We start from the raw sequence: 22,770 nt of genomic DNA, 5'->3' as shown, positions 1-22,770 counted from the left end.
TCTAACATGATCAAGGTATATTTTAAAAGGTCATTTGAGACAAATTTTTAAGAATTGGAATTGTTAACAGTGGAGGCATCCTTGTTAATGCTATTTGTGTCAACTTGAAAATATGAGCCTCTACCAAAGAATGGAGATGGTCCAGTCAGGTTACAAGATTTGTTTTTATCCATGGCAGTAAAGGAGCCAATTAATGGTCACTTGTATAGGATCACATTTTTGAGCAACAGAATTATGGCAACTAATGAGAATGGGGCACATGTTCAATGAGTGAGCATAAAGTGAGGTAAAGAACCAAAAACATTTTAACTCAATTGATGAATTTTTTTTTTTTAAACCAGGTATAGGACAAATGTAATTCAAATATAATTGGTTTTGAGCATGTCCAAGAGCAGAGCAGTTTTTCGTCTCACTGACCTTGTGCACGAAAACCAACAGCATGAACCATTAAAAAGAGAACCATTAAAAAATAAATAAAAACCACACACTTTACAAACTCCGGGAAGACAATATTGTGCTATTTAGTTAGATTTTATGGTTAAAAATTCTTGGATAATTTAAAAAAATAAAAAAAATAAAATTAAAAAAAAAACACCAAAATGCCATGTCAGATTTATTCAAAGAACATTGTCTGTATGCATGATGAGTGGTAGGAACCATAGCCAATCAAGAGAATCCGATATACTACAAAAGGAAAAAATATTCAGGCACGACGGATGTAGCAACTTTGTTCTTGCTGAACAGCTAAAGCATTTCATTTCCTAATTAGGTTGCAAATCCGAGTGAACACAATTCATCATCAATAATATGGAGTTTAAAACGTAACCCATTTGAGAAAGTTCTTTACACTCTCAGGCTTAAAAGTGACTTAAGGCCTCAGTTTGCATCTCATTCTCTCCCAGTGTGGGTTTGGCTCATGTGAAAACTAAATCGAGTAGTCAGTAATCCCCCCCCCCAAAAAAAAAAAAAACCACCACACATTGTTAGTAACATTATTTACCAGCAATAAGATAACATTTTACCGAACTAACTTTAAAACTAGATTGACAATGCCTTCTACAGAAGCATATACCATCATTCACCAATATGGTGATGACCAAATACTCTGGTGAAAAACTAATGGCAATGCTATCAATACTACAGATAAAATATCCAAATCTTAGACTGTGCCTTGCAATGTCCTCACCCTGCCCTTGGACAGGTACCTGCACCATTTTACACAGTGTGCTGCTGCTTCATGATTGGCTGATTGGAGAACTACAAAAATGCACAGGTGTTCCCCCACAGTGGTTCTACCAAGTACTGGCCAAATACGTCCATCTTTCAAATCTATTCTAAAATTTCTGTTCAGCCTCAGTTATTCAATAGAAATTTGTGGTCAAGAAGAGATAATGCATAATAAAGCTGAATGGAATAGCTACTTTTTTTTTTTTAAACTAACAAAAAAAAAAACAAACCCACACACAGTTGAAGTATTCAAAATGAATTTGTTGGCAACAGAAAATTTAAAAACTACCAACACCAGAAAACAAGAGTGCTCCAAGAGCACAATATCCCCCGCTGGCAACTATCTATGCAACAAGTGCTTAATACACCCTCATGAAATTGTCAAAGTACAAGTTTGGTAATCAAGGGCCATAACTCTGGTAAAATACAACTGAATTGAACAAAATTGCAATATGCATATTACCAACATATAACAAAGAATCCTGTCAAGTTACGTGAAATTCCTCCAAAAATTCTGAGAGTTGATTTCGGAAGGCAAGTACCCTTCCTGGGACGGATGGACAAACAGATGGATAGCGCCAGGATATAATGCCCCTTCGGGCCTTTTGGCCAACAGGGGATAAAAATGATGGAGGCCAATTAAGTGCTGGCACAAGAGGCTGTTAGCATTTCAAAGGTCTGACAAAATTAGCCTACAAGGGCTTTTCAGCTCCAATACAGCAGTCTCTCTATGATTTGTGATGAAACTCGGCTGAATTGCATTGTGTGCTTTCTATCTTGAAACAACGATTTGGGTCGATCTGAAACTGAGGAACAAGCCAATTTTCTGAAACAACTTCAATAATCATTAGTGTTTTCAGAACATTTTCCATGTACTCTCGTAGTGCAGCATGAACACACAAATCCACTTAAGCTCCCACACCATTACTTCATGAGCCACCCAAATGCAAACTTTTACAAAACAATTTAACATTGGTTGTGTGCAACATTATGGCTATAAGGGTAAAATACAGCTAATTTGATTTGGAAACTGCACAACTCTATACACCTGGGTACAAACAGCTTTGAGATGTGCTTTCTGAGAAGTTGTGCCATCTTTCCTGAGCAAAATTCATTAAGAAACAAAGTAAAAACTTATTTTTATTACACTTCCCATAGGGCAAGCACATCATGGATGCAACCGACAACTGGTATTTGCATTTTAAGGAACAGTCAAATACTGAAAATTATAGGAAGACCAAACAAAATTTCTTTTCCTGTAAAAATGTAAAGAACACATTGTACACATGTATTGTTCTGGGCAAAAATATTAACTTTTAAAATCCCACTGCAGGGAAATTTCCTAAAACCACCTGTTTAAACCATCAATACATTACATACATGTTCACTCACAACTGGCAAGCCTCACAATGCTCACTCCTGATTCACATTAAAAAGAACTGAGAAAAATAAAAAAGTTTAAAAAAAAAAAAAAACACACAAAACAAAAACATTAGTCTTTTTGATCATGATCCACCGGAACACACCCAGTGAACGCCTGGACTCTCCACAAAGTGGGAGAAACGTTTAATCAGATGAGACCCACCCATCTTTACACATCTCCAATCTCAGCTAGTTTGGTACAGTACAGGAAATTTAAGCAACCCCAGATTTCCCCCAGCATCCCAGATCAAGTTAAAGTTACCACCAGGACAGTAGTACAGCTCAGCTTTCAGCATTTGGGTTTAATATCAGCTCTCTTGCTTATCTTTGACCAGTAAGACTGTGTGCTGCCCTCCACTGGAGACAGATAGAACAACCCTGTTCTCTAGCTGCTTGCCCGCCATCTCCACTGGGCTCCAAGCATCATCTTCATCTCCTGTGCCCAGCTGTAAGTTGGTACCCATGCCCCAGGCATATACAGTGCCTGTCATGTACACACACACAAAATAAATAAATGGGGGGGGGGGGGGGGGGGGGGGGGGAGTAATATTGACAGTCATTACAAAATAAAGCAAAAGTTGAACACTAAGGACAGATCGGGGGGGAGGAGGAGAAGAACCCCATCCCAGATCCCCCCCCCTTCAGTTTTCATCCCATACAATGGGATTAACAATATCGTACAACATGCATCATTTATCAAATAGGACATGACCAGATACATCAAGAGCATTTAATCCACAAAAGTTTTGGTATTCATGAAAATCCTACAAGTTTAGAAAAAACATCTGTATCCTCCTTGGGCTCCTGAGTAAGACTAACCAATATCAACCCTGAGTGACTTCAATATCAAGTTTAAATAGATTACTAGCTTTACGTTTGCTTAATTAAAAAGTTGTGTGAAACTTAAAGTAGTTTCATATGATTTACCTTAAAGAAACCGTAAAAACTAAGATAAAGAAAACAAGCAAATATAAATCCATTCAGCTAAGGAATGCAGCTACATAAACGGCACATGCACGGCACAGATGGCATTTAAGTTAGTTCGGTTTGCCGTGGCACCTTTTAACGCAATGCATCTCTAACACCTTAGAGCCAGCACCAAGGCCCTGTTTACACTTGGTTTTAACATGCATCTTGGGCGACTGTTACAAGTGAACAGTTGAGACGTCACCATTTACACCCGTGTCCATCATGTGTCTCCAAGGTGCCCAGCTGACCATGTATTTACACATCATCTAGGTCAAAGGGCCCCACATTTTAGCATAAACAAGTTAAACCTGCACCATAACTTCATTTTCTTGGACTCCAAAACATGTACATCAAAGCTCCTCTCCCTTTTTTTTTTGAGCGTTGCTGCACCATCACTGAAACAACCACTATGTCCTGCACCAACGATGTATTTCCCATTACGTTCCTGTTGGGTACGCGTCAGGATCCATTAGCTACACTCATGGATTAAAGCAAAAAAAAAAAACCAGACTGAAAATTTACAGGGGGGATATGGGTGGATTTCGATGAAATTCTGAGAATGGTTAACTTAGAACTGATAACTTATCAATTAATTAATGGATTAATATATTCAATTTATTGCACTCTCTTTCCATTGCTTCCGTATATTATTTTTTTGTGGCAAACCACACAAATGCAAGCGCCTGGAATGTTTAGTTTTTTGGACCATGAACTAAATGGCTTTCCGTTTTCACCTATTTCGTACAGCCAAGCCCACCTCCACTTGTTTTTTTACACCTTTATCGATGGCAGACACATCAGTGCCTTCTTTCATGTAAAGCGCATCCATGCTGCCGAAACCGAAAGCAGAATGACATGCTCCTCTGTGCTCGACGTCAATATAGAAAAAAGTTTGGATCTTCGCTTAAATTAAAATTATAATTTGACCTTACTTTGTGTTGAATACGGCTTCAAAAACAATTCAAGATTTTATTAAGAGAAACATTGTGGCCAACATGAGTGTTAAGTTATCTAAAAGATCGTGTGAAGTTGGCTGCTATCTACTTTGCGTTCGTTCTCATTTTCCTCCATCATTTCATCGGCCAGAAACAGATGTTTTGACGTAATTTAACTTAGCAGGCTATGATTATTATTTAACCGTAGTCTTCTAGACATTTTGACTGTTTGGGGCATTGAACGCTGGTGTATGATTTTCAGGGAATAAAGTTTAGCGCATGTCGGAACATCATTGCGCTTGCAGCCTCCAACTCCTCAAACGTCCTTTAAATTGTGATAACACGTAGGCTATAAGGCACGGTTCTAACATACCTTACACATTGGCCTAACGAAAATAATAATTGTTGGGGCATCTGCTGATTTGTTAGCTATAAATTTAGGTCTAATTACTTCTGACAGTCTGCAAGCATTGCACCGTCGGGTCTTCAAGTCTGGCTGAAGCAGAGGAGCGGGCTTTCCGGGTTTATTTTTTCGTTTTTTTTTTTTTTTAACATGCTCTATTTCTATATGTCCAGGTTTGAACTAAGTCATTTTGGCAAGATTTAATTTAATACAAAACAGAAATGGTCAGACACAAGCACATGGGAATGTATTTTGCCAATTTTGACAGCGCATGTTTTAATGCCGCACCGTAGACAGCGAACGTTTAAACATGATCAAACATAGGAAATGAACGACACAAAGCATGGCTCAAAAACAAAAAAGTTAAATAAACCCTGCTGACAGTTGATGGTGTTGCAACACATCAGTGTTATAACCCAATTACCCAACCACCCGTCATTTTAATTCTCCTCGGATCAGCACCAACCTCACATTTGGCCTTGGGAGAGTTCAGTTGACGGAAAACTTTAATCCATGTACACTACAAAAGATGTGTGGTCAAATGGTGTCCCAGACCACCTCTGCAAGCAGTTTGAGTGAATGAATCTCGAAAGAACAGTGGTGCTTGAAAGTTTGCGAACTTTAGAATCTTCTACATTTCTGCATAAATATGACCTAAAACATCAGATTTTCACACAAGTCCTAAAAGTAGATAAAGAGAACCCAGTTAAACAAATGAGACAAAAATATTATACTTGGTCATTGATTTATTGAGGAAAATGATCCAATATTACATACCTGTGAGTGGCAAAAGTATGTGAACCTTTGCTTTCAGTATCTGGTGTGACCCCCTTGTGCAGCAATAACTGCAACTAAACGCTTCCGCCAACTGTTGATCAGTCCTGCACACCGGCTTGGAGGAATTTTAGCTCATTCCTCCGTACAGAACAGCTTCAACTCTGGGATGTTGGTGGGTTTCCTCACATGAACTGCTCGCTTCAGGTCCTTCGTTCGATTGGATTAAGGTCAGGACTTTGACTTGGCCATTCCAAAACAACTTTATTCTTCTTTAACCATTCTTTGGTGGAACGACTTGTGTGCTTAGGGTCGTTGTCTTGCTGCATGGCCCACCTTCTCTTGAGATTCAGATCATGGACAGATGTCCTGACATTTTCCTTTAGAATTCGCTGGTATAATTCAGAATTCATTGCTCCATTAATGATGGCAAGCTGTCCTGGCCCAGATGCAGCAAAACAGGCCCAAACCATGATACTACCACCACCACGATTCACAGATGGGATGAGGTTCTTATGCTGGAATGCAGTGTTTTCCTTTCTCCAAACATAACACTTCTCATTTAAACCAAAAAGTTCTATTTTGGTCTCATCCGTCCACAAGACATTTTTCCAATAGCCTTCTGGCTTGTCCACATGATCTTTAGCAAACTGCAGACAGGCAACAATGTTCTTTTTGGAAAGCAGTGGCTTTCTCCTTGCAACCCTGCCATACACACCATTGTTGTTCAGTGTTCTCCTGATCGTGGACTCATGAACATTAGCCAATGTGAGAGAGGCCTTCAGTTGCTTAGAAGTTACCTTGGGGTCCTTTGTGACCTTGCCGACTATTACACACCTTGCTCTTGGAGTGATCTTTGTTGGTTGACCACTCCTGGGGAGGGTAACAATGGTCTTGAATTTCCTCCATTTGTACACAATCTGTCTGACTGTGGATTGGTGGAGTCCAAACTCTTTAGAGATGGTTTTGTAACCTTTTCCAGCCTGATGAGCATCAACAACACTTTTTCTGAGGTCCTCAGAAATCTCCTTTGTTCGTGCCATGATGCACTTCCACAAACATGTGTTGTGAAGATCAGACTTTGATAGATCCCTGTTCTTTAAATAAAACAGGGTGCCCACTCACACCTGATTGTCATCCCATTGATTGAAAACACCTGACTCTAATTTCACCTTCAAATTAACTGCTAATCCTAGAGGTTCACATACTTTTGTCACTCACAGGTATGTAAGATTGGATCATTTTCCTCAACAAATAAATGACCAACTATAATATTTTTGTCTCATTTGTTTAACTGGGTTCTCTTCATCTACTTTTAACACTTGTGTGAAAATCTGATTTTTTAGGTCATATTTAAGCAGAAATATAGAAAATTCTAAAGGGTTCACAAACTTTCAAGCACCACTGCATCTTGGTGGTTGTTTGTATTTAGAGCTGTTCACCCCAAATTATTATTATTTTTTTAAACCAAGTGTAAACAGGGTCGGCGCGACCAATCTAGTATGTTTCAAGATGCCAAAGGCCATATACTCCTTATCGTATGTGCCATCATTGCCTTCTTTATGACTCATGGCCATCATACAGGGTGTATTGGTACATACTATAGATGTGCAACAGGGTTGCGGAGACACTTTGCATTGAATTTTTCAATAAAACTTTAAAAATTATAAAATTCATTAACAAATATGTTTCAGTTTAATGTGCTTGGTGTCCATGATCATCTGGGTATATTTTTCCTTCACTAAAAAGTCTTTTTTTGCTGTTTTGACACCATTTCAGCTTTGCCCTTCATGGAATTTGAGAGAGTCACTCAAGGCAAAGTACTTGCATTTTACAAGTGACTAGCAGGCAACATGCACGGGGGGGGGGGGGGGGGGGGGGTTCAGAAACTTTTGTAAATCTGTCAAATATCCTGTTCAGTTTGGCTTATGCAAACATTTACACACAACTTTTTTAAAAGATTTGATAAAAGTGCCCATTGCTTCCCCACCAACCTTCTTTAGTGACTGCATAGCTCACAGATGCTCCACATGCTACCACACAGGCTCTAGTGATTCCTTTAACTGCTGTGGGCTCAGATTTTTCCACCACACCCTCTCCCAGACCCAGACGTCCATACTCAGCACGGCCAAGGCTGTAAACCTGCCCTGCAAGTAAAACAACTCAAAATGATAAGGATTTTTAAACTCCCCGTTTTATGAACCCTTAAAAAACCCCAAACTTTAAAAAAAATTTTAAATTTCACAGTGTAATGTTTTAAAAGTGGTGGACAATCAGTGTTTAAAATGTGTATTTACCTTCTGAGTCTAAGCAGACAGTGTGGTGCTGTCCACCAGAGAAGCCAACCCATGAGGTTGTAGAATTTTTGAAGGCACTGAGCTTTACAGGAACAAAGCAGGTGTTTGTGCTTGTGGTACCTTAATACAAAAACAAATAATGGTAGAATACCATATAAATATTGCTTTAAAATTTTTTTTCTAAAAGTAAATTTTAGTTGCATGATCCTGTTGGCTCTATACTAGGGCCAGACTGATAAGTCAGCGTGCTGACATGAGCCAATAAATTGGAATTCACATTTATAATCGTCTTATCAGCAGTTAAAGACAGAGCCTTTAACCATGTTATGATGCGTTGCATAGTTTGTCCACCAGAGGGCGCACACAAATCCACTGAACAGCACAACAATCAGCTGACCCAAGAAGCCAGCAGAGTAGCAACCGATGAAATAGACTGGTACCAAAATCCAGAATTGTGACACCCAAAGGCATTTTTGAGACAAAGTCGGCAAACAAACAAACAGTCTTATTTTGTCAATTTGGGTGTGCCGAATTCAAATCTGCAATATGCCGAGCTCTATCTGACCTCTGTTGACCTCTAGAGGTCATTGAACTTTGGGCCTGTAAACGTCTCAGCTGAACCCAGTTTCTCAGCTTTCTAAGGAATGAAATGTACTAAAATGATTAATGAAGTTAGCAAATGGCCTTGCTTGTTAAATGTTTGGGTGCTGAATTCATTTTTCATTTGTAAAACGACATATGACCTCTGATAACCTCAAGGTCATTAAACTTGGCCTATTGAGGTATTTCACTCACGTGACCAAGTCATGTGATGCTGCCATTTTGGGCGGCACGGCTCGAATCAGTTTGAATGCGAGGAAGGCGACAAACGAAAAACATAAAAGAAAAAGGAGCGAGATGCAGAAAACACCTTCACTATCCAGCGACGTAGGGCATTTACAGGGCGAGCAGAGGGAGAGGCATTTGCAAAAATTGAGGTTAGCAGGCTTAGAGAACGACGTTTACCTGCTTCCACCAGGATTGTTCACTGACAGCTAAGATTTGTTCACATTTTCATTTACTTTCGGTCCTCAGGATAAACAAAATGTTATTAAATGTCATTGAAATAACTTCTTAGTCTGTTGAGACATGGCCCGTTATAAATTTTTCCTTTACTGTATTTACTAGTTTACTGAGCGTGCTCCGGGGCTGGCTGGCTGGCGCTAGCTAGCTAGCGTGCTCCGGGGCTGGCTGGCTCAGTAAACTAGTAAATACAGTAAAGGAAAAACTTGAGACTGAAAGGTTTTAACAGTCATCCAAATGACTGAACGTAAACGTTGCTACAGTAACATACTAGGTACTATGATGTTGACATTAGCTAGCTTGCCGTTCAAAATGGCAGACACCGGGGCGTCACGTGACCCTGTGACGTCAGGTGAAAAACCTCAATAGGCCTATGCATTTAACGGCATTTTTAAACTGACTTTACTCCCCCAAAAAGAATATGAACAGACAAAAAACAAATAGAAAGGAACAAATACAACATTAAATGCCAGTCCATGTACATGTGATTTACGTTTCACAATGAGAATGCCTAGGTGATCACCTTACATGACATTTAGTGGTTATTGTTTATACAAAGCTACTGAAAAAAGGACAGATTCAGCAGCATACAAAATGTGGGGGCATGCAGGGTATACAGGTTAATCAGGGTTAGTATATAGGAGAGTTTTTTTCTTTGTTGTTTGTTTTTTGTTTTGTTTTAAACGAGGTAAAGCCTTTACAAAAAACAAACAAAGAAAAAAAACCCTCAACATTTCAACATTAAATGTTAGAGGTCATATGTCGTTTTACAAATGAAAAATGAATTCAGCACCTAAACATTTAACAAACAAGGCCATTTGCTAACTTCATTAATCATTTTAGTACATTTCATTCCTTAGAAAGCTGAGAAACTGGGTTCAGCTGAGACGTTTACAGACCCAAAGTTCAATGACCTCTAGAGGTCAACAGAGGTCAGATAGAGCTCGGCATATTGCAGATTTGAATTCGGCACACCCAAATTGACAAAATAAGAGACTGTTTGCCGACTTTGTCTCAAAAATGCCTTTAACTCCTTAAATAAGCACTTTTTTGAATTTTGGTACCAGTCTAAAAGCATTCAGCTACTGAGAAAGTCAGTCTCCGCTGTACACAAATTGTTTTAAATTAAAATTCAGTTTACAGATCCTCTAAACAAAATGTTGAGTATTTCATAGTTATTGACACTGCATATATGCGATGAGTGATTGAATTAAACTTTAATTAAGTACGCTCGAAACTTAAAACAAGTGTGGACGTTTCCAGATGAATAGTTAACATATAGGTCTAATTAAAGCAATTCTGTTGAGTACATAATTCAAAAGGGTTTAAGCCTGCCTACATTTAGGCCTGCTTGACTATTTTAAATACATTTCTACTTGAATGAAGACATGTTTGAAAAGAGGCAAAGGGTGGGCATCAGCCAATAACAGTTATTGGAATATCAGACTTGATTGTAATTGGTGCACAAAATTCCTTATCCCTATACTCAACACTGTTCATTTGTGTCCTTGAATATGAGGGATTTAAAATGCACGTGTATGTGCACAGAAACGACATCATTTCCCAGAACTGTAGTTCAAAACGTCATTAGTACATGTTGATTTCTGGGAATCCCAGACATCACCGATATGAAACAGATGACCTACCCAGCTGGTGATAGTTGGAGAGACCAAAGCCATAGACATGACCCTCTTTAGAAATGGCAAACGTGAAGTATGCCCCACAGAAGACATCAGTAAATTGGACCTTCCCTCGAGGCTTCACCATGACCATCTGTGGCTCCAGTAACCTCACTTCAATAGTGGGGAAAGAGGGGGAATAAAGAATCAACTGCAAGCCTATTGGTTAGAACATTAGTCACTGTGACAGGCCAACACACAGAACTACTTTTTTTTTTAAATGAAAAAACACCCCATGCAACACATACTTAACCCCTTTCTGCCCCCTCGGCTGGCAAAGCACTCTGGCACTCTTCCCAGCTGGCCCTGGTCTCCACAGCCAGAAGTGTAGAGAGCGCCATCCACAGTAAGCATTACTACATGATCATTTCCTTTATAGCAGAGAAATAATAGCTTCATTACTAACAAAAATAATTATAAAACATTTAACCCAAGACAAACAAGCCGAAACCTCACCTGAAACTATTTTTACCACAGGACTGTCTATAGGGACTTTGACAGGCAAAGTACATTTTTTCATTGGCTCAAGAAGGCCAATGACACCATTGTTATCCTGCAAGAATATAAAAAAAAAAAAAGTTACAAAAAGATACCACAAGCATATGGTGCATAAAAACTATCAGGCATACAACCTGCACATACAGTACCCAGTCAATGTTTGAACACACCTAATTCGATGTCCCCCCCCTTTACTTTTAATAAAACACCTCATACCTTAAAGTCATTTCTCTTTACTTAGTTGAGTGGTTCTTGACATAATATTGATTATTACAGTTGTGGAATAGGGCTATTTACTGTATTACCATTTAATTAGAGAAATTAGTAAGAAACGAAATTTTAAATAAGACACAGTCAGACTTTGACCAATTCCAGTTTGCCTATAGGCCACAGAGGTGTTGAGGATGCAACTGTATCCTTGATGAACATGCTTTTTAAACATCTGGAAGGTAAGGGAACACATGCCCAACTCTTATTTATTGATTTCTCCTCTGCTTTTAATGCTATCCAAACCCATATTTTAATTGAAAGACTTTTAGAGCAATTTTATTTGAGCAAAAACCTTTTAGGCTAGGTTTTACATTTTTTAATTGACAGGATACAACGAGTGCGTGTCAGTGGAGTACTGTCTGACCAGATTTGTACCTCCACTGGCTCCCCTCAGGGCTGTGTACTGTCCCCTCTTTTATTTATTCTTTACACTAATGTGTGTCATAGTAGCAAGGAGAACAGATTCATTCTCAAGTATGCAGATGACTCTGTCATTGTCAGTCTGCTAAAAGACAATGAGACAGGCCATGGTCCAATTGTTCAGGAGTTTGTAGACTGGTGCGAGCAATCTTTCCTACAACTGAACATCTCGAAAACAAAAAATATGTATGTGGACTTTAGGAAACATTCCAGTGTTAAGGAAACGATCAGTATAAAAGGTCAGACTGTGGAATGTGTAGACAACTGCAAATATCTTGGCACTGTTATCGACAGTAAACTTATGCCGCTTTTCCACTACAAACGCAGCTGAGCCGTGCCGTGCTGAGTTGGGCTGAGTCGAGCTGAGCGGGGCTGTTGGAGTTGCATTTCGACTACAACCGCGCTGAACCGTGCTGGCTGGAAGTGGGTGGACACATTGGGTGGAGTTAGCGAAAGTGGGTGGACGTCAGGTGATGTCGTTAAGCAGCGCAAACAGTGACATCAGTGACCTTTTAAGCGGTAGTCTCACGACCCGGATAGTAAACAATAAACATGGAGTCGTTAGTGTTGCTGGTCTTGGTTCTGTGGCTTGTTGTCACCGACAACACCAACAGATACTGGCAAGAGCGTATAGATGAGGCGAGGCGCATAAGGCTTCAGAAATTCTCGTAATTCGTAATTCTCCTTCTTCCGGGTTTACGGTGTTTACAGAGCCCAGCGTGCTCGCGGGGTGTGTGGACATGTGAGGACACGCCTCCTCACCACTCAGTGCACAGGGGAGTGTCTGCTCACGCCCCCAGCCTCACTCGGCTCGCTTCAGCCCCACTCCAAAACCGTGCGAGTTTTAGGGGCTAAGCAGGGCTGAAGCGAGCTGAGTCGTGCTGTTTTTTGGTAGTCGAAACGCGAGCCGTGTCGGGCTGAAGTGAGCTGAAGCGAGCTGAAGTGAGCTGAAAAAGGGTAGTGGAAAAGGGCCATTACCTTTGTGGCAAACTGTGAGTCTGTGTACAAAAAGGCGAATCAGCGCCTGCACTGTCTAAGGAAGCAGTCATTCTTTCACATCGACAGAAAGCTGTTAACTATGTTTTATAGAGGTTTTATTGAGTCTGTGATCTCTTTTAGCCTAGTGTCCTGGTTCAGTAACCTATCTCTAAAAAAAATAAAAACTCAGATTGTGAGGTGGGCCAGTAAGTTAATTGGACAACCTCAGCTGAACCTGGAGCCCCTCTACAATGGGCAGCTGCTGAGACTAGCGGGGTCCATCCTAAATGACCCATCCCACCCACTGTACAGTGAGTTCCAGCCTCTCCCCTCAGGCCGTAGGTTTAAGATGCCTGTATGTAAAACAAAGCCATATAGAAACAGGTTTTGTCCCAGCAGCTATTAAGGCCCTGAACCACACCTAGGCACAGCCTTCTTTTCACTATTTATTTATTCTGTCTGGAGCATGTGTCTGTCTGTATGTCAGTTTGTTGTCCTTCTCTTGTTATTGTCTTCTGTTATTAGTATTGTGTTGTGTGTGTATATGCTTTTACCTGCAACTAAATCTACCCTCGGGGATAAATGAAGTTACCTTACCTTATTTAATCTCACATTAACGTGGCAAGAAATTACACTAACTTTTGACGAGGCACAACTGTTAATTGAAAAGCATTCCAGGTGACCCTCTTAACCAGCTTCGTGAGGTAATGCCAATAGTGTGCAAAGCATCAAGGTAAACAATGGCTACTTTGAAGAATCTAAGATATGACACTTAACACTTGTTTACAACATAATTCCATATACTGTATGGACTCGAGCATTTTACTGGGAAACCTACTATAAAAGAAACTAGATTTTAAAGTAGATATTTTGCACATCTAACTTCAGCAATTTTTACACCACAGGAAAAAACTTAAAACTAAAGTTGGCTCACCCTGAAGGATCCCCAGATGAAGACTGCTCCATCTTCTGTGAGAGCAGCAGTGTGGCTGTCGCCCGCACATACCTGCAGTACCTTCTCTGCCAGCTCCACTTTTCCTGGCACCATCTCGGAGCCCTCCTCTGAGGTATCCCTGCCCAGAGCACCCTCATCGTTACAGCCAAATGTGTAAATCTGCGATAGGAAACAGTAAAACACACATGAAACATGGCTTTATAAAAAGAGAACAAGCTCAATCCTTAGTGTCATGGTGGCATGAACTTTTGAAGAAATCATACATTGCCTGTATCACTGAGGCACACCGTGTGCATACCCCCTGCAACAGCCTGCACAACGCCCTCTGGAAGGATCACCACCGCTGGTTTCTTCCTCTCGAGCACATCCTCACCCAGACCTAGCTGACCTACATCTCCCTGCCCAAGTACCAGGACCAGGCCCTTCTCCTGACCGTGACTGCCGTGAGAGACTACATTAACATAGGAGAGGTGAGAGATGTCCTGAGATCCTCTCACCCGTTTCCAAAAACTAACATTAAAATGCAATGATGTAAAAATGGCATATTTAAAACAGCAGTACCTTTCACTTTTTTCAGTGGCAAGTCCTCAGGCTCATTTTCTTTTCTCCTCTTTGCAGCTTTTTTTGCAGGCATGGCAGCTTAAAAGACCAGAAAGAGTTTAAAATTAGAAAAAACAGACATGTATAGACCAGACAGCAGCAACACACTTTAAAAATCAATGTGCTACTAAAGTAAACAAAAAGTGCGAGGGGCCCCTCAGAAAATAGCATTATGCCAGTCACCAAAGAGAATCCATAACTTCAACCAGAGCCTTTCAGTGCACGGTATATTTAATAATTATCCACATTCACTAGATATGTGCAATCGTGCACTCTGATTGGCTACGCTACTACTAGGCTATCAGCTCATACCGTGACTAGAGGAAAAACAAAAGGCAAAGCATGTTGCTGAACCCAGGACGAAATAAAAACTCTACTCAACTCCCCCCCCCCAAAAGACAGCAAAATATGGAATAAAAAGTATCAATTCTTGAAAAATAAAATAGCATTTCAGAAATGGTCATTTTGCCGGTTCGTTTACATTCTAAGTGGAAGTGATGATTGGACATTTTGTGTAAAAGTTTTTATTTATCGATTTTGCAAAAAAATAAATACCCATTTCTCAAAATTCAGCAAACGTGGATAGAATAAGTGGAATAGCTGTTTTAATCTCGATATACATGGCTTATAGCCGCCATCAGCTCACATATGACTCAATTTCATGGAATAACATCCCTCATCAAAAAATTGCAAACTAAAAATTGAATGGTCAGCATACACTCACTGGAGGCAGCCATGTTTGTTGTTTACATCAGAGCGACCTTCAACCTGTGCATGTACAACAATGTACCACGCTATCGCCTGCCTTGCTAGGCATGATCATGATGCATAAATCTACACACGCATGCGCAGAGCCACAGCTGTGACTCGAGTCTGCTGTACAACTTGAAACTGCGACGTCAGTTCATGGTATATCCAGGATATACCATGACTCACTCACACCATACCCATTTTTTATTTTATTTTTGACATCACGGGACACATTGCTTAAATCAATGGTGGAACTGTTGTGTCACGTGAGCCATCCTTGGCCAATCCCTGCATGGGAAATTTTGATGAGAGACATAATTTCCCACATCACCTATTCTGCTGGTGGTGGAAAAGCCACTATTCAGCAGCCAATTTACATCAAGGGTAGAGCTAGGAGCTACTTGTGGGTGCCACAACAAAAACAAGCATTGAGGAGCATAACAGAGCAAAAAGTCCCTACAACACCAACGCGGAGCATACATCAGCCCAACTAAAACTTACCAAAAAAAAAGGGAGGCACTTCTGTCGTTTGGACATGGTTTGGTATAACAAGTCAGACACTGACCAGAAGACAGTCATTTGTAAAGTAGGTCACAGACCAGCCATGAATACTTGCAGGTATTTTGTAGAGACAGTTCCCTCCTATACGTATCGTGGTGTACCACATTTGTAGTTATGAAATTATCCATAGCACGATACAAAAGATTGACAACATCTGTGCCCTACTTGCACAGCTTTGATTTCTAGAAGGGAAACGTGTCCCATTATCTCTGAAATGTTAATGGCCAGGACTGTTCTTTTTTTAATACAATCTCTAAAGCATCAGTAGGACACTTGGGTGTAGAAAAGCATTTTTCCAAAACAGCCCTTTATTAAAAACAGGGTCACTTCACTTTCCCTTAAAAAAAAAAAAAAAAAAAAAGAATATTATGGACAGATACTTAAAATGCATCTTAAAATTACCAACCAGTCTCAGAGACAAGGATATTTATTCATACCCCCAGGCCTAAAAATAAAAAGCAAAAGTAGAAATATTTGTTAGACCCAATAGTACCCAAAAACGTACTCGAAACAATGGCAAAATATGGTAGCAGTGAGAGACAACTGTGACTGCAGAGCTTTATCCCGATATAGCAAAATCTCATCTCATTATCTGTAGCCGCTTTATCCTTCTACAGGGTCGCAGGCAAGCTGGAGCCTATCCCAGCTGACTACGGGCGAGAGGCGGGGTACACCCTGGACAAGTCGCCAGGTCATCACAGGGCTGACACATAGACACAGACAACCATTCACACTCACATTCACACCTACGGTCAATTTAGAGTCACCAGTTAACCTAACCTGCATGTCTTTGGACTGTGGGGGAAACCGGAGCACCCAGAGGAAACCCACGTGGACACGGGGAGAACATGCAAACTCCACACAGAAAAGCCCTCGCCGGCCACGGGGCTCGAACCCGGACCTTCTTGCTGTGAGGCAACAGCGCTAACCACTACGCCACCGTGCTGCCCCGATATAGAAAAATGACGACAAAATTAACCTTTTTAAGCCACCGTTTCATTAATCAAAAACAGGAGCAACACTACAATACTGTCTGATTAAGGCACACACCACACATGGCCATCTGGCTCTACCTGTTGTCCAGCAGCACAATATACTTCACTGATTATAATCATAACTAAAAGCATATTCTTAATCCTTTCAGTTTTTGGCAGAGAGAGAGAGAGAAACTGGCACCAGCATGGCACCACAAAACTGCTGGCCCCAAAGCCAGAACCACTGACTGAGGAGCTACCACCAGAAATTTTCCACCATTTTGATAAACCATGAGGGGAAATCAGAAGTCACTACATGCAAGCAACCTTCAAATACAAGATAAGTAAATTTATAAAAAGCAAGCAAAGTAGATGCATTCTATCTGCCACACACCCCCAAAAAAGTGTTACCCCAGCAACATTTCAACTGAAATAGCCCCAACTTCCTCCACACGTTTGATTTTCAAACTTGTCGAAATGCAGGCCAGATCGCAAAAGACACCAAAGCACTGGCTCTGCTCCATCACCAGCACTGGCACCGTTCCAGTGAAAGAGATGCTGTAATTACAAGCTAGTTGGCTAACCAGTCTCTGATACTCGGCAGAAACTCCTCGCAAGCCTTTAAACCACTGTACACCCATACTCTGCTCATGAGGCATATTACACTGCTAATCTGAAGTGACTTCACCACCTGTACACTTATCCCTGAAACAGTAACATGCTTTTTTAAAAACGGTTACAGCAGGAATGTCTTATTGGTGGGTTTACAGCATCACCGGGAGGCATTTGAACAGCAGATGAAATGAAATGCTCTTACTGATGGAGTTTCTACAACAAAAACAAACACAGAATTGTGCTCAGAGTCTGCAAGAGTCATGTTCCAGCATTAAAGGAACAGTCCACCGTATTTCCATAACGAAACATGCTCTTATCTGAATTGAGACGAGCTGCTCCGTACCTCTCCGAGCTTTGTGCGACCTCCCAGTCAGTCAGACGCGCTGTCACTCCTGTTAGCAATGTAGCTAGGCTCAGCATGGCCAATGGTATTTTTTGGGGCTGTAGTTAGATGCGACCAAACTCTTCTGCGTTTTTCCTGTTTACATAGGTTTATATGACCAGTGATATGAAACAAGTTCAGTTACACAAATTGAAACGTAGCGATTTTCTATGCTATGGAAAGTGCGCACTATAATGACAGGCATACTAACACCTTCTGCGCGCTTCGGCAGTGCATTGATATCTGAGCTGTGTATCAATGCGCTGCCGAAGCGCGCAGAAGGTGTTAGTACGCCTGTCATTATAGTGCGGACTTTCCATAGCATAGAAAATCGCCACGTTTCAATTTGTGTAACTGAACTTGTTTCATATCACTGGTCATATAAACCTATGTAAACAGGAAAAACGCAGAAGAGTTTGGTCGCATCTAACTACAGCCCCAAAAAATACCATTGGCCATGCTGAGCCTAGCTACATTGCTAACAGGAGTGACAGCGCGTCTGACTGACTGGGAGGTCGCACAAAGCTCGGAGAGGTACGGAGCAGCTCGTCTCAATTCAGATAAGAGCATATTTCGTTATGGAAGTACGGTGGACTGTTCCTTTAAAGAGCCCCAAGTCAGTAAAAGATTCCCCCAAAAAGCACTGGTCATATAACATCAAACTCATGAATCCCACCCTCTGTGAAATAAACCAAGATGATTGGAAAAGGTAGCCCTTTTCCACCAAATCAGTTCCAGGGCTGGTTCGGGGGCCAGTGCTTAGTTTGGAACCGGGTTTTCTGTTTCCACTGACAAAGAACTGGCTCTGGGCCAGAAAAACTGGTTCCAGGGTAGCACCAGCTCTTTGCTGGGCTAGAGGAAAGAACTGCTTACGTCAGCCGGGGGGGCGGAGTTGTTAAGACCAACAACAATAGCAAGAACGTGAGAGGGCGCCATTTTTAAATAAGCGACGAGATATCATGGCTGCAGTAAAGCAGCAGTCATCCATTATTATTGTTGTTGTTGCTGCTTCTTCTTCTTCTCAGTGTTGTTGCTTTGATGTTCACGCCAAGGTTTATGCAAATGCAGCGACGTAACTGACGTATACAGTGACGCAATGACGTGGCTCCCCTTAGCACCCCGAGCTATGGAAAAGCAAACTGGTTCTCAGCTGGTTTGCAAATTGAACGAGTTGTGAACCAGCACCAGCCCCGAACCAGCCCTGGAACTGATTTGGTGTTAAAGGGGAGGGCACAGGGAAAACACAGACAGACTGCTGCTCACAAGCTGTTACTGTTAAACAAGGTGCAGGACACAATAATACCAGACAATTTTTCCTTCTCGGTATATTCTCTGGGGCGTCACGGTGGTGTAGTGGTTAGCACTGTCGCCTCACAGCAAGAAGGTCCTGGGTATAAGCCCAGCATCCAGTCAGGGCCTTTCTGTGTGGAGTTTGCATGTTCTCCCCATGTCTGCGTGGATTTCCTCCGGGTGCTCCGGTTTCCCCCACAGTCCAAAGACATGCAGGTTAGGCTAATTGGTGGCTCTAAATTGACCATAGGTGTTTAAAAGTGTGTGAATGGTTGTTTGTCTCTGTGTCAACCCTGCGATAACCTGGCGACTTGTCCAGGGTGTACCCCGCCTCTTGCCCATAGTCAGCTGGGATAGACTCCAGCTTGCCTGCGACCCTGTAGAACAGGATGAGTGGGTACAGATAATGGATGGATGGTTTGCTGGGATAAAGGAAAACACTCAAACGTGCAGGAAACTGTCAGGGCTTGAAATTAACTTTTTTTCTTTGTGTCCCCCAGTGGTCCCGAATTCTGTGTTGTATTGTCCTGAATGGAAGCAATAGTGTCCCCATTTTTTTCCCTCTCTGAAATAACCAGTGGTTAATATTATCATATGAAGTTACTATTATATTTGTAACTATGCGATTTTGAACCCTCTATATCATTTTTACAATAAGTCACAAGACACAAGCGACACATGTCCTATACATCATCTACTTCAAAATTACAGTTGTTGCATTTTCAGTTTATTAAACTTTGGCGATCTCACTGTATGAATAGATACCCGTTTATTTAAAGGGGCCAACTAGCTCATTCAGAAAATGTTTCAACTCCCTACATCTGCAGTACACTTTAGTTGAAAATAAGACCCCTTTTATGTTCATTTCATCTACTTATACCTTGAATATCTGTTGGCACTTATAAGGCCAACTTATAATTTTCACCATTACCGTTATCCATTTTTATGAACTTTCGCTGCCGAAACGTGGGTGCAAATGTTAGCAACATCAACATAGTGCCAGGTCCGAGCCTAGTTGTGCTGCTGACTGACTAAACTTTCTGAACTAGAAAGACACCAAGAAAACTCACTTATTCTGTTGAACGGTATCTTCCGTCAATATCATCCACATCATTCCTGTTGTATTTTATAACGTGTCTAACAGTGTTCATTAAGTTCATTCAGTTGCTAGCGTTGCCTGCAGACCAGGCGATGACACTTTGGATCCTGAAGGTCCCGGAGACGTTATGTCTGGGCTTTCAGTTTCTTCCCCGCGGTCGGTTCGCTTCAACCACTTAAGCATTTTTGTTCTGGCAAGAGTCGGCGCAGCGTGTGCGGTAGCAATTCCATTCCAAGCCCATATAATGCGGACTCCGGCCGAAGATTCTAGAACAGAATGCGCTGCTCTGTAGCCTACGGATGCAGGTGCATCGAAAGTGTAGCTACTATGTATTTTTCGCTGTTAACGTTTTAAAATTAAAATTGACAAATTAGGTGAATGTCTATGTATGTGTTACGGCTTTGTAAATAACATTAATGTAGAACTTTTTTTCTAGATCTATTTTTTTCCATTGTCCCGGGATTGTCCCAGATATGATAATTTTGTGGCCCGATGACATTTTTTATGGTCTCCGGGACGTCGGGACACCGTTAGTTTCGAGCGCTGGAAACTGTGCTAGGAGTTTGGTCCAAATTAAAAAAAAAAAAAACACTACCGGAACAGGCAGCACGGTGGTGTAGTGGTTAGCGCTGTCGCCTCACAGCAAGAAGGTCCTGGGTTCGAGCCCAGCAGCCAGCAAGGGCCTTTCCGTGTGGAGTTTGCATGTTCTCCCCGTGGGTTTCCTCCGGTGCTCCGGTTTCCCCTACAGTCCAAAGACATGCAGGCGAGGCTAATTGGTGGCTCTAAATTGACCGTAGGTGTGAGAGAGTATGAATTGTTGTTTCTGTGTCAGCCCTGTGATGACCTGGCGACTTGTCCAGGGTGTACCCCGCCTCTCACCCGTAGTCAGCTGGGATAGGCTCCAGCTTGCCTGCGACCCTGTAGAACAGGATAAAGCGGCTACAGATAATAGATGGATGGATGGTGTGTATATTCTCCTAGATTTGCTGTTGTATTGGGATCGTATCAGAAGAGTAAAATACAGGGACAGGTTTGAATTCATTTTAAAGCACAATACAAACTAAACACAATCTGGTGTTGGAGGCGAGATGAAGGAGGAGGAGGAGGAGGAGGGGGGGGGTTCAAACTTAAAGTTCAGTGCGCCATTACAGCTGTTCGCAACGCGCGTGCGCACACACACTTCCTGCAGACTGACTGACTGGCACTGCTGTTTAAACAAATGCCGGACACATGTTGCAGACTATTACAAACGACTGTGTGTCGTAGAGTTTTATTCTTAGACTCTTTCTCGGTACATTTTTTTATACAGAGTGTTACTCTTCCTCCCCCCACATGTCCATGAGGTGCTCACTTCCACAGAAACACGAGCTGAGCTACACACGGTCCGGGCTCATACAAGTAGACATTATAAAACTGCCAAGTTACAATAAACACACCTAAGAAATACAGAATATTTACCTACTTGGCCAACAAACGCTTAACTAGAGGCTTAGCGCGATGTTACTTCATGTTTTGCAACTTTTCTCTTGCACTTTCTGTCCCAAAGAACACAAGACTGAAATGTTGAGCTAGCCGGCTAACTAGCTAACATAACTTCTTAACTCTAAATTTATAAGCCGTGTTACACCTCTAAGTACTGAGTAATATTACAGGACTGCAGAAGCTAACATTACTCAATTTATCTCCTACCTTCAAAACAACCTGGTAAAAATATCTTCAGGCCGAGAAATGACTTGAAGTTTCCCTTTTTGCCTCTTGAAAGAACACACGCACGCGACGCCTTTTCTTCATTTATTCCTTGAACTTGATGTGAGATAAAAGCGCACTCTGCCCCCTGGGGCTGCGGAGGGAAATTACCACCATTTCTTCCAAGCAGTTCCACTGTTTCGAGTTTGGAAGACATTTAACTCAAGATGTTTATTTGTCATATACACAATAACAGACACAGCGGTTTATTATTGGGTAATGAAATTCTTATTTTGCAACTGCCCGACCAAACTATGCTTACCAATATAAAAAGAAATATATAATATATAAAATATGAAATATAAAATATAAAGTGCATATCTCATCTCATCTCATCATCTCTAGCCGCTTTATCCTGTTCTACAGGGCCGCAGGCAAGCTGGAGCCTATCCCAGCTGACTACGGGCGAAAGGCGGGGTACACCCTGGACAAGTCGCCAGGTCATCACAGGGCTGACACATAGACACAGACAACCATTCACACTCACATTCACACCTACGGTCAATTTAGAGTCACCAGTTAACCTAACCTGCATGTCTTTGGACTGTGGGGGAAACCGGAGCACCCGGAGGAAACCCACGTGGACACGGGGAGAACATGCAAACTCCACACAGAAAGGCCCTCGCCGGCCACGGGGCTCGAACCCGGACCTTCTTGCTGTGAGGCGACAGCGCTAACCACTACACCACCGTGCCGCCCTTAAAGTGCATATGGAATGCAAAATATAAAGGTAGAGTGAAAAATGAAGATAACATTTAAAAAAAAAGAGGCAAACAAACAATGTGCAAACATAGAGGTAGATATACTGTGCAATGTCTTAAAATTTTTTTGATGAATTAATGACTTGAATTAATGACTGGTTTA

At 41.5% G+C, this 22,770-nt stretch overlaps 1 protein-coding gene across 1 annotated transcript; it reads right to left on the bottom strand.

Moving 5' to 3' along the window:
- Positions 1–600: 600 nt before the first annotated feature.
- On the bottom strand, positions 601–21,948 carry rcc1 (regulator of chromosome condensation 1). The gene is made up of 10 exons (XM_060922234.1): positions 21,850–21,948; positions 14,451–14,528; positions 14,153–14,340; positions 13,869–14,048; positions 11,225–11,321; positions 11,017–11,139; positions 10,736–10,882; positions 8,028–8,147; positions 7,725–7,877; positions 601–3,133 (listed from the first exon to the last, which is right to left on the bottom strand). Exons 2-10 carry the CDS (start codon positions 14,521–14,523, stop codon positions 2,958–2,960), a joined length of 1,257 nt encoding a protein of 418 aa, XP_060778217.1. The 5' UTR covers positions 14,524–14,528; positions 21,850–21,948; the 3' UTR covers positions 601–2,957.
- Positions 21,949–22,770: the final 822 nt, after the last annotated feature.

This window comes from Neoarius graeffei, chromosome 5 (genome assembly GCF_027579695.1).
Source record: "Neoarius graeffei isolate fNeoGra1 chromosome 5, fNeoGra1.pri, whole genome shotgun sequence".
NCBI lineage: Eukaryota > Metazoa > Chordata > Actinopteri > Siluriformes > Ariidae > Neoarius > Neoarius graeffei.
The sequence above is the reverse complement of the archived record's forward strand: the minus strand, read 5'-3'. Positions and strand labels throughout refer to the sequence as shown.

Coding starts and splice junctions, on each gene's coding strand:
- rcc1 (XM_060922234.1), bottom strand. CDS start 14,523: ATGCCTGCAAAAAAAGCTGCAAAGAGGAGAAAAGAAAATGAGCCTGAG. Junction 11,322..13,868: donor TCATCTGGGGATCCTTCAGG/GTGAGCCAACTT, acceptor ATATTCTTGCAG/GATAACAATGGTGTCATTGG. Junction 7,878..8,027: donor TGTCTGCTTAGACTCAGAAG/GTAAATACACAT, acceptor TTTTACTTGCAG/GGCAGGTTTACAGCCTTGGC.